Raw genomic sequence first — 13,312 nt, 5'->3', positions numbered from 1 at the left:
GTTTGTGTCTTCCCACTTGTTTGTCCAGCCAAGTTTTCAGTTCACCTCACTGTCTACTCATCTAGCCCATATTTCCTAAGTTGCTCTGTGAACACACTATGTCAAAAGCCCTACTGAAGTGAATGCAGACAATATTGCCTGCTCCCCCCTCACCTATCAAGCCAATCATTTCATTGTAGACAGTTATGAGGTTGGTCAGGCATACCTTCCCCTTTTTAATGGTCAAGACTTACTGGTAATGACTGTGTCATGCACTTGCAGTAAACCACAGTAAGTCTCAGCAGTTATTTTGAATCTACAGCTGTCAGGCCAGGAGACTGCTTTACTTGCCATACAGAGAGAAAGAGAAAAAATAAAAAAAGAGAAAAAGAAAAAAAAGTCCCACTGTTTAATGGTATTTCCCTCACCCCTGTCTTAAATGTCAACATGAAAGAAATGTGCAAAACATCAAGAAAGTAATTTTTAGTTAATCTACTAGATTAATAAAGAAGATATAAAACTGAGCAAGTACTTCAGAGGAAAATGCTGTGCAAAGGGGAATAAAGAGCTACATGGTCTGGTAGTATCTTCCTATCAAAAGTCATACTGAAACATTCTCATTTGTGTTAATGCACTTTGCCACACTGCTAAATTACCACCTTTTTCAAGAGCGCTCTAAACCTCTGGATTAATGAGTTCTCTCTAGTCTGCTCTGGTGAAAACAATACAGTATTAAAATATTTTGAGTATTCTGTTTAAACAGTCCATGCACAAAGAAAGCTACTGGGCAATCACCCAAGTCAACATTAATGAGCAAGGATCTTTGGGCTTCTGAGAAGGCAGAGCTAACAGGTAAATATTTAAGTACACCAGATTCTACACATCTAAGGAATCTAAATATGTCAGTGACTAAATATGTCACAGTCCATCTTAAACATGACTGCTAGCTTATGAAGGTGCAAAGACAATTATAAGCTAGGTAAAACAGTGGGATTTTTTCATCATAAAGGCCATGGTCTAGATGAATTAGCAAGCAGTTTGATAGCATGACTTTAAAAGGCCTCCATAGCTTACTGCTTTTAAAGAAATTATGCGACTAGTAAATTTGATATACAGGTATCTTATCAAATAAAAGTCCCCAGGTCTAAAAGCAGCACAGACTGAATATTAAAAGATATTCTTACAATGTGAACCAGTATCTTATGCCCTTGAGATTACACAATGAATACTAAGGCAGATGGAAACCACAGAGAAGAATGTCAGGAGTTACAGATGTGCATAGACTAAGAAGTGCAGCTGTATGTGTAATAACACAAGGCAAATGGGTCCAGAGATAAATTCTGCATTCACACCTTTCACTGACTTTATCATATGGAAATATCTGAGTGATCTGACAGGTCTCTTGAATCAAATCTAGTAAGCAACTCAAGTAAAATTAGCTCTTCTCACCAGAACATTTTCAATACAAAAAAAGGATACCACAGAATAACAGCTATTGCCTTGTACCATTTAATTACAGGAATGTCAGACACTTTTTTTATTAGATTATTTGTGACCGGCAAGTTTAACAGCGCTAAAGGAAATTGCAACACTTAACAGAGTTAATAGACACCGTTACACAACACAGGAGTCTATTTGGAACATAGGAAAAGAGTGCCTGCTATTACAATTCTTTAATCTTAGTTGGAAAACATACAATTCCACCTGAAAAGTCAAACACTGCCCCTTAGCCTTCAGGTGCCTTTTCTTCATGAATATACCAGAGATTCAATTAGACTCTTTTTCAGGCTTTGTCACTGAGCAAGATGAATTTCTAAAGGCACCTGTTTTAGCATAGAATTAACCAAGAAAAAAAGAGAGCTGAGAGCAGAAAGTTGCTGCAAGTCCTCCTGCAAACCCACTTGCCTTAAGCAGAATTCACCAGACACATTCCAGATGAAGCCTCCCTAGCAAGTTATAAAATGACACTCACAATTTCCTACTGCTTCCAAAATATTTTGCTTCATGTATCTAGAATGCCATTTCCCTTCCTCACAGCTGCATTGCACGGCGGGTTGCTGCTGTCACTCTGTGCAAGCGAGTCAGAGTGGCTTTCTCCTTAGCTGTCATCCCTTACAAATGAGTCACTAGCTTACCATGGAAGTTCTTAGCTCATAAATCCACTCCCACTACTCAAGTCCTCCCAGTCACACGCATTTTACTGTAATCCTATGCAATGATAAGGCTTCCCCGCTTTCCATCAAAAGCAAGTGTCATTAGAGTGCTCCAACGTTCTGAGACAGAACTACTGAAATTTTTAACACGGTCTTTTATCTTATCAAAGGCAGATCCTAATTTAGTCTGACACATACTACCTCTGATAAATCCATTTACATGTATTCCATTTGCCTCCCTGCCTTTGATTCTTTAAAAAGTGTTTTCTACAGGAAAAAAAAAAAAAGATTACTAATTTTCAGACTGCCAGAACCACCTCTTCTCTTCTTTCTGAAGTAGAAATGCTACTGCATTTACTTTTAGAATCGCAGAATCATCAAGGATGGAGGAAACCTCTAAGATCATCAGGTCCAACCATTAACCTGCCACTCTGCTGTAACCCCTAAATCCTAAACCATATCGTCCAGCGTCAGCTCCAGACACCTCTTAAACACTTCCAGGGATGGTGACTCCACCACCTCCCTGAGCAACCTATTCCAATGCCTGACCATCCTAACAATGAACAATGTTTTCTTAACATCTAATCTCAATCTCCCCTGTATCACCTTATGACCGTTCCCTCTAGTCCTCGAGTCCTTCTGCAGTTAAATACCATCTCTGTTTTGACAGCGTTCTGTTTGTTTTGAAATGACTGCTACAACATTTTCTAAAATACAACTTCTTTGAGCCAGCCCCATACAAACCTGAGCACTAGGAACTTCTAGGTTTCTTCTTCACATTACTGTATGAATTTCCACAGTAAGTTTCCACCTGGATACATTTGTTTCACTCTTAACCCAGTTCCATGTTCAACTGCACCAAAAAATGGGGATGATAACTCTGATCATGACTTCATGCTCACTGTGTAACACCCAGCTTCCTTTCTTGTTCCATTTTTAATGGATAAATAGCTTTTTACTACATGAACTATTTCCTTTTACAAGGTCAAACTCAGCTTGACTTCTGGCAACTTCTTATTCACATTTAAGACTTCTGAACTCTATGACAGTCTTCAGTTTTTGAACAACCACTTTTGCCACTCCTTCCAAGTTCTTGGCTAGCTTATGATGTTCTCTTTGGCTGGCTTTTCTTCTGATTAGGTCTGCAATTATTCTGCTTGTGTATTCTGCTTTTTCTTGGGATGTAAATCCTATGTACTTTTTCTAATTCTGAATCAAAGAGCTCCCTTTGCTCTTTGGTTCAAGTAATTTCAAGCCATTTTCCTACGGTTTCTTAGTCTGCATTTCTGAAATTCAAAACCTTTAATTGGAAATTCTTTTCAAACTAAACCATACAAACTTCTGATGCCAATTATTCAATCCAAACTTGGTCTCTACAAACAGCCCTTCTATTTCTTACTAGTTCAATAACTGTGTGTGAACACTGCATCCAGGAACTAGTGATCCTTAAAATTAGTAGCAAAATTATTACCTAGACAAGAGTTAAAGTCTCCACAGCATATTGTGGCAGGCAAATAACTTTATTCTACGTACTATATTCCTATACTTGCTCATATACTTACTTCAAGAAAACTCTTTTGCACCTGAAATTACTGTGTGAAAGAATCATCCAGTGAAGGTATAAAATTCCAAATCACTAGTACGAGATATCTATATACAACATACTGACCTTTTAATAATCAAAACAGTCACCTGTTCTGGAATGTTTTATCCCTTCACTATTCTTTATCTGAGAGCATCCAGTCTTTGAATCCTTAATATTACTTCTCATTCCTTTCCCTGATGAATATACATAAAAGGTTCTGCCTTACATAAAAAGATCTTCCACAACACACAGAAGTGAAATCAAAGACCAGGTCCCAGAAACACTCTATATATCCTACACCAGAACAAAGAACCTGGTTTTACACTGTTAACTCTTACAAATAATCAAACTTAGTTTGACAACCCTTGCAGTACAAGACATTTTGTTACTGCTTAAGTCAGTAGAATTCTCCACACTTGACAATACCTGAAAAAAGTATAAGTTCATTTTATGCAGCAGAATAGGCATGTTCCAAGCTACCCAAGCAATAGTTCCATATGACAAACTACTTCACAACTCGAGACAAATGAAAGGAATTACCAACTTGCTGCCCAGTTCACAGAATTCAAATACCAGCATAAAGGTTCAGTGACACATTGAACACTACAGGAGACAGAGGCTAAGCCTACTTCATACTCAGTTTCAGGCTTCAGCCAAAACTACCATCCACTCCTGATGTAGTAAATAAAGCATGGACTGTGCCATCCCACCTTTATGGGGAAGGGAGCACTCAAGATTTATAGATACTCATGGTTGAAACAGAAGCCAGGGGGCCTACAAAAGCTTACCAGGTTTTATTAGCAGATTATGCACTTGGTATGGAAATTGGTATAAGTTAGTCCCTTATCTCCTTGTATAAGCACACAGTGGTGGGTTTTGAACAAAGGGGTAGCCTGAAAGGGGAGAGAACGAGACAGACAGAGAGGGAGAGGGAGAGGGCAGGAGGGGGGAGAGAGGGAGAGGGAGGGAGAGGGAGAGAGGGGAAGAGAGAGAGATGGATTAAAGAGGGGAGGAGACAGAAAAAGGAAGAGAGATCACCAGTCCTGGCTCCAGTGCTGATTCAGCTGTTGAGGTGTCCAGGCTGCTGGAGTGCACATGCACCCAGGCTTTGTGGGGGTACCTTCTTATAGATAAGCTTTCCCCACCTGGGGAGAAGTTTCTTGGTTTCTATGCAAATCAGTTATCATGCACAGTCCAATCTTCTAGACCTTCCTGGAAATGGGCTGGAGGACTTCAGAGGTCTTCAGTGGTCTTGATCCCTCCCTACTGGTTCAGTCTTTGGTCAACATTCCATGCCCATTTCTTGACCTCACTTTCCCTTATCTCCTTGTATAAGCACACAGTGGTGGGTTTTGAACAAAGGGGTAGCCTGAAAGGGGAGAGAACGAGACAGACAGAGAGGGAGAGGGAGAGGGCAGGAGGGGGGAGAGAGGGAGAGGGAGGGAGAGGGAGAGAGGGGAAGAGAGAGAGATGGATTAAAGAGGGGAGGAGACAGAAAAAGGAAGAGAGATCACCAGTCCTGGCTCCAGTGCTGATTCAGCTGTTGAGGTGTCCAGGCTGCTGGAGTGCACATGCACCCAGGCTTTGTGGGGGTACCTTCTTATAGATAAGCTTTCCCCACCTGGGGAGAAGTTTCTTGGTTTCTATGCAAATCAGTTATCATGCACAGTCCAATCTTCTAGACCTTCCTGGAAATGGGCTGGAGGACTTCAGAGGTCTTCAGTGGTCTTGATCCCTCCCTACTGGTTCAGTCTTTGGTCAACATTCCATGCCCATTTCTTGACCTCACTTCTGTGCTTGTGCTGTACTGTGTTGTGCTTATCTCCACCAGCTAGAACAAGGACATTTGTCACGGAAAAGTGCTGCCCTACTTCCATATGGCCCCCTCTCCAGCCACATCCTGTGCTTTCTCAGTATGTTATTACAAACAATCCTTGGTTGGCTGCACAGCTATCTGGCTACAGGTATTTGAGACATACACATTAGCTCTCTTACCTTCTAGGCTTCTACACGGACAGAGGAACTGGAATAGAGAACCAGATCTAAGGAAAGCAAAATATTCCTTCAGTTATTTCAGAAAGAGCTACACATCTTTCTTTATCTGTAAGTTTTCATAATAAACCCATTCAAAAGGAGGGAGGGGATTCTCCCGCTCTGCTCTAGTTAGATCCCACCTAGAATACTGCATCCAGCTCTGGGGACCCCAGCACAGGAAGGGCAATGACCTGTAGGAGCAAGTTCAGAGGAGGGCCATCAAGACAATTAGAGGGATGGAGGGCCTCTCCTAAGCAGAAAGAGTGAGAGAATTGGCACTGTTCAGCCTGGAAAAGAGAAGTCTTTGGGATGACCTAACTGTGGCCTTCCAGTACCTGTAGAGACCCTACCAGAAAGATGGAGAGGTACTTTTTACAAGCACATGTAGTGACAAGAGGGAATGGCTTCAAACTGAAAGAGAGTAAGTTCAGATTAGATATTAGGAAAAAATTCTTTATTGTGAGGGTGGAAAGGCACTTGAATAGGTTGCTCAGAGAATTTGTGGATGCCCCATCCCTGGAAATGTTCAAGACCAGACTGGATTGAGTTCTGAGAAACATGGTCCAGTGGCAGCTGTCCATGCCCATGGCAGAGAGTTGGAACTAGATGATTTTTAAGGTCTCTTCCAACCCAGACCATTCTATAATTCTATGATCCTAGTGACAAGAATGAGGATTAACTAAATGAAAAGTTAATTTCTTAAACTGATATTTAATAAGAAAAGTCACCACATGGTTCATAAACAAAATTTCAAAACAACTGTTAAATCCAAATATCATTTATATTTTACACTAAACTACAGTCACAGCACTTGCAAAAATGTCTTCAAGCAAGAGAGAGAGAGAGAGGCACAAGTTCCAATTCCTGAAGACCACTGAAACAAAGCACAATCTGGAAAACTGAAATGTTGTGGGGTATAAAATTCAGCCATGCTGCATGACAAAAGAGAGGAAGAACAATATGAGGCACAGGCACTAGTGATTATAATCCCTTTGTACGGAATTATCTGAATCATGGAAGAGCCATTTGCTATACACCTTCGTTTCCTGCTACCCTCTCTCCCACCTACCCCAAAACTCAAGAGAGGTCTGCAAAGCAGTCCCTACACCACTGCAGTCTAAGGAAGCTTCACAGAATGCTGAGAACTGCAGTAGCAGCTTGGGATAAAATCCCTTGCAGCACCACAAGTTACCTGCTGTCTGCCATACGGTCTGATCACAGAGTACCCAACCCCTTGGCTGGTAGGACCAAGTCAGCTGAGCAAGTCAGCTGGTTACAAAAGGAAGCTCAGCAGGAGATGTCAATTGCTGCTAACAGCTTTAAATGGTTTATGAGTACCTGGTGCCAGAAATCAGGCACTAACTGAAGATACAGACATCCGCTATCAAGACAGGAGAAATTCTGGACTTAGAAAAAGAAGAGGTGAACATTACTCTTCCATCCTAATTGAACCCAGGATGAAGGAAGCATGGCTCAAACATGACTATGACTTGGACAATACATTTCCATCTGCTAGAGTGTGGAAAGCCATGAGCTAATGAATCCTGCACTATTGGCAAACCTTGTCCAATTAGCCTGCAGTGCTTAGGAAGCGGCATATAATGGGAAGGGTATTTCCAACCCTCAGGAAACCCTGCAAGTCTCAACGAAAGACCAATAAATCACAGAGCTTCTGTTTTTCAATTGTTTGGGTTGGGGTTTTTTTGTAGAAAAGTATCCCTGGCAAAAAACGGGTATTTTTTCCTCATCAAATTTACTTAACTTTTCCACCTCTTACACGTGCCTTCGAGAGCACCAGTTCTATCCCTGAGCACAAACATAATAGCTCACCACAAGAGCCAGTGCTGATAAAGGCCTCCATATCACTACATAAACACTCATATGAACAGCTACACCAGTGTGCATATCCCTTGTTTAGCAACACATTCATGCCCACTGGCACTAACAGCACCAGCTCTTGGGCCCTTCCAGGCTATTTGTTACTGAACAGCACCAAGCTGACTTAGCTCCCACAGACAAACACAATTGCGTCAGCAATGCCACACTCCAAATACCTAGAAACTCTCCAAGCCTGCAGTAGCCCCTGGGCAGTCACCTACTCCTAAAGGGACTTTCAACAGAGATGAAATCAGCAAATACACCCCATAATCCTTGAGCAGAGTAAATGGCCCATGGAGCATGGGATCCGTGATAGCAAAATTACAGACTGTAGCAGGGTATAATTTCCTGCATGGACTGACTTGAGTCTCTCTCTTTATAGTGAGTTCTCCATAATTGGGTATTTTTCCTGCTTGGGAGAAGAACAGAAATCAATCTTTATCAGTTTGATGAGTAAGATTTTATTTATTCATCTTTCTGTCTATACTTCATTACTTCCCATAGTCCCCAGCATTTCCTCTAAAGGAACAGAAATGTCCCTTATATATCTACCTGAAGAATCACATAGAAAAATAGTCCAAAGATGTTTATCTAAACCTGTTGAAATTTTCAAGTAACAACTTTATGGCAATCACTACACACACATTTCACAGGTTACACATTCAAATGCCAATTTTGTTAATTATTTCAGAGCTCACATGTAGGAGAAGGGTGAAGCTACAATACCATGAAGGCGGCACTTAATATCTACAGTTTGGGTTGGACTTTGCATACCACTGTCTAGCAGAGTAATTAAGTACCAGTTGCTTCATTTTAATAAAGAGAAATCAGTTTCCAACAGTTCAGCTAATACTCCCACATTCCTTTGTATTTTCTTCTCTCTCAATCATGCCATGTACAAGATGATGTTCAGCAAAGTATTAATGAAACCAGTTATGCCCACTAACACACAAAACTGCCTAGAACAGAAAAATTCTTAAACAGTTGCTGTCTATGCAGTTTACCATCATCCCCATGTACCAGAAGGGTATAGGGAGGGACTGGGTAAGTTCATCCACTAGCACTGTGTGAGGGGACAGAATGCAAGTGTCCCTTGCTGCCTGCACTGCTCATTGATACCTCGCAACCGGGCAGCAGCCTCTTGCCAGAGTCAGTTCACAGCCTCCTAGCAGTATGCCCAATTGGCCACGCTGTTGGAGAAGGAATGCAGGAGCCCAGAGACTCATGAGCCATGAGAAGCCACCAGGGGATTCTCCAGCTGTCCTTCCCTGGTCCCTGCCCACGGCAGTGTGGCCAGGCAGTGACCTGATGCCACTGGCAGCCTGCCCCAGCTTACGCTGCTTGACACTGCCGAGGGAATGACAGAGCACTGCGGAGCAAAGGGAGGAAGGCTCGAGAGGCAGCTTTTAATTTTTCCACAACTTCTGCTCCACAACTCCCTCCTCGTGCAAGCCTTCTACATGGGCTCACTTCTGCTTCCCCACATGACTAACATATCGAATGCACTGGAGGCATCCGGGACAAAAATCAGGGGATGTCCCAAACCTCCCATTCCCTCCTACACTGTTCTCTCCCGGCACAGCTTTAATTCTGTTTTCTTCCTATCTACAATAGAGATGCTAAAATAATTAAAGCAATGATTCTTTTACTTTGGATAAGCTTGTTAAGGGCGCTTTCTGCTTAAAACCATGACAAATGTACTCTTTTATTATTTACACAAATGACTTTCAGAGCATTTTCTTGATGGACTGTTATTATTAGTGGATAATAGGCAATCCGAAATGAACATAGCATGAGAAACTTGAAGAGAAAAGGAAAGATTTAAAACTAAATAATTGAAAGAAACCTCTTACTGCACTTGGCATGACAGCATGATTTAGACAGAAGACAGCATTATACTGAAGTAAGAATGTCCCTGTTAGCTCTTTCAGAAATAGCAGAAAAATCTGACCACCTCAAGAACAAAATCAGTGGAGTCACTTTCTGGATTCTCATCTGTTGGAACCATCATAAACAACTGGTAGATCTTTCAGAAGAGAGAACATCATCTTGTCTGTTAGTACTGTCGAGGGGAAAAGCAGCAGGAGGGACAACTTCCATAATACTTTGTAATAAAAGTGTTCTCTACTTCACCTCCCACCAAAAATTCAAGAAAACCAGCTAGTTTAATTACAGGAATAACCTAGAGGGAGCACAGACACTGTAAGAATTTTTGGTTCATGATGCAAGCCTGAATGAAATACTAACAAAACAATAAAAAAACCATCGTCCTGTTTTGGAATATTCTGTTTCAGTGTAAAAAATGGTCTTTTTGAAGCATAAAGAACACAAGCCAATTTTTGTCCCTACACTCCCCAACAAACAGATGTAAAAACCTGGTTGCTTCATTCAGATGAGAATTTAGTAATACAATATATTGTCCTATCATACCTAAAACCACAGGCAGTGTGAACACAGATTTTATAAATCACATTACTTTGAGTTTGATAGTGAAACTTCTGTTCACTGATTTAGTAGTTTTCATTGCTAAACTCACACAATTAAAACAGTCAACTTCCATTGCATACTTTAAATTTTAAAATGTTCAGATTTCAAGTACTCCATGATACATGACTGTTTCAACAGTCATTACTGTGCTTCTGATTTGTCCATTTGAGACATCTGACACCTCCAGCCAGGGTCAAACCACCATACACATGCACTAAAACCAACTGGGAAGTAAAATACTTTCATATTGACACTCAACAGTGAAAACCTGACAAGACAAAACATGACTAATTGCTGACTAGTTTTTCCTTCCCAAACTGAAAGTACTTGAAACAACATTCTTAGCTGCAATTCCAAAGTACTTACAAACAAATTGTAACAGCTCTGCAAAAAACCACACCCTTCATTAGGTGTTTCAATCAACTGACTTCACCTTTCTGTAGCACCAAGATATACACATATTAATGATTTAAAGGTTTAACAAAGTGATGGTGTTACAAGAAAAGATGACAGAAATTTACATGCAAGATATTAACAGTCCTCTACTACAGAATCACCCTGTATTTCATGATGCAGTTTTTAAATACAGGTACTTTAAAGAACATCTGCTGAGAGCCAAGGAAGCGCCATTCAATCTAAAGAAGCTCTGATTTCAAATGAAATATAACAAGCAGCACAAAGGCCACCCAATACCCACCTCGACACATTTCACCATGTGATTACAGTTCAGTCACAGAAGTCAAAACATGCCTGGTAAAATTCTCAAACTTCACAAACCCAGATGTCATTCCCTATTTCTGCTGGTTTGGCCACCCAACAGGTCTAGGAAATGACACAAGCTCATCAGAGCTCAGCTGCCTTACTTCATTTAAGATTGTGTTCACTGGCTGACTGCAATAAAACCATGTATCAAAAGATCCTCTGCATTCTTTTCAAAGACAAGACTAGATGTCAAATTCTCCTTCAAATAAAGCTGCTTTTGAAAACAAACCAAACTGCAGAAAACAAACATAAGAAACTTTACCTTAATTGGAGCCCGGCTAAACTGTATTTTTCTGTTGGCTGGGATTTCGTCTTCATCTGGCAATCCGTTAATTTCAGAATATTCCATATCAGGTTCATAACAGTTATTTTCATCACTGTCATCCAGATCATCCTGTTCTGTACCTGTCTCCCCCCAGTCAGAATTATATCTGGATCGTACCCGATACACATTGTAGTCAGAGTGCATGTACACATGGGAACTCTGAAAATTATTCACATCTTCATGCACATCCTTTTCACTTGCCTCATCATAATGGGACTCAGTAACATCTGAAACAGCATCTGTGGCAAAATCACCACCTGAAGCTACATTTCTTGTTAATTCTGCAGCTTCAGGCCGATCTAAGACACCTTCCGTACGTTCTGACCGTTCCTTTTGTTGCAACAAAACTCCTGGCTCTGTTTTTGACTTACTCCTAGCACAGGTGTCCACAGATCTTTCGCTGTCAAGCACACTGACCAAATCCTGTTTACCTGCTGCAGAGCTCTCAACAGAATCAGCACGTGTGCTCTTCTTTATTTCTTCAGCTGTTTTTGAACTTGCAGAAGTGCCCGTGGACACCTTCTGTCTCAGCGCCGAAGGCACGCTAGTCTGTTGAGAGTTCTCAACAGACAACACGCCAGTACTCTGTTTGGCTGGGGGAGACCATGTGCTGGTCTCTTTCAAAGGGCTGAAACCCTCAAGGTTTGCAACTGGGGAGGAGATACTGGTGACAGCAGAGGAGAGATTTAGTGGATAGTGGCCAGTTACCGAGTACTCTTCGTTGTTTTCCGACTTTTCTACAGGGATTACGTTGTGTGAGTCAGTGTTTTCAAAAACTGCACTGAGCTGACTCACAGTTGGAGAGACAGTCTCTGTCCGTGGGCTAAGACTGTCCAGTGAATCAGTGCTGCCTCTGTGAGACTTAGAGCTGCACCATTCGTCCGGAAGCTCATTGGAAGCAACTTTCTCTTTCTTTGGGGAGTAGCGATGTGAATGTCCCATTTCGTGAGCGTTTCGCTCAAACATCTTCCGAGTTTCAGTAAACTTGGAATAGGAACGGCCATCGTGGATGGTATCAAACCTACTAATCCTTTCTGAGACGGACGATTCCAATTTTACAATCGAACCATCCGCTTTTTCTACAAATTGTTTGGGCCTAATTCGCCTTTGAGGAGACGGAGGGCCACCCTTCCCCCTGGTTTTAGGGGGAACTCCACCACTTTCAGTGGGCTCCATGCCCATCTGCATAAATAAGTTCTTAATCCTATTGACATTTGAGCCATATTTCCTTCCCCTGCTCTGCGAGGCCTCTCCTTCCTCTTTCGCTTTTTGGTCTCCATCTGATTTCGGTTTGTCAAAGGTGCTTTTCAGCGCCTGGAACTCAGTTCTGTAAGCATTTCTGTGAGGAGAGGCACTTCGGAGGGTTGATCTTTCTCCTGAAGACTCTGTTTTCATCATGTTTACTCCAGGAGTGCAAGACCTGCTTACATAGTTTCTGTGGCACCGCTCTCAGCAGTTTGTCACAGCTGAGATTCTGCTTGAGGAGTGTTTTTCTCAGAGGCCACTGCTCTCTGGCAGGGCTGTGCTCAGCAGAAGATCTGGAGGCAAATACCTAAACGGTCAGTTCTGACAAAGCAGTGCAACCGAGGGCTCTCGAGAACGGCTGATTTAACCTGCAATAGAAAGGAGGTTTTTCTGAACCACGGCAGGTACTTGTACTTTAAACCTGTCACAACTTCCATTTATCGTTATTTTACACGTCTACAAAAACAAAATAGTAAAAAGCCCCACAACAGGTGAAAAGCTGGCATTGCAAACTTCTTTAAATCCACTGTTGCATAGTTTACAGTGTATAACATCATTCCACAGTGAAAGAACAGATCATCGCATCTTACCATTCACAAGTATAGTAGCACAGCACAAACACATGCAAAGGGAAGGCAATGTGACGTGCAGCGTGAGGCACTGCAAGACAACCCTTGCTCCCTCAGAGAAACGCAATGGTAGAAATACCACCAAACAAAACACGCTTAGAAGGGAAAATCAAACATCAGCTCGAGGGAATGCAAAAAAAACCGCGCCCGAAGTTAACACCCTCAGCTGTCACGGCAAAGAAAGTGAAATCCCGTTAGAGAAGTTGCCCCTTGTCACGGGCAGCGGGTTCGGCAT

General features: G+C 41.8%; 1 protein-coding gene across 2 annotated transcripts in view; it reads right to left on the bottom strand.

The window, feature by feature from the left end:
* The window catches only part of PPP1R9A (protein phosphatase 1, regulatory subunit 9A), a 131,861-nt gene extending 119,260 nt beyond the window's left edge, over window positions 1–12,601 (bottom strand). For both annotated transcript variants that reach the window (XM_009074241.1, XM_009074242.1), the window contains exon 1: window positions 11,141–12,601. In XM_009074241.1, the coding sequence (XP_009072489.1) occupies window positions 11,141–12,601 (1,461 nt within the window). The remainder of the gene's footprint in view (window positions 1–11,140) is intronic.
* Between the last annotated feature and the right edge of the window lie 711 nt (window positions 12,602–13,312).

Source organism: Acanthisitta chloris, unplaced genomic scaffold (assembly GCF_000695815.1).
Source record: "Acanthisitta chloris isolate BGI_N310 unplaced genomic scaffold, ASM69581v1 scaffold1235, whole genome shotgun sequence".
Lineage (NCBI taxonomy): Eukaryota > Metazoa > Chordata > Aves > Passeriformes > Acanthisittidae > Acanthisitta > Acanthisitta chloris.
This window is presented reverse-complemented; position numbering and strand designations above follow the sequence as displayed.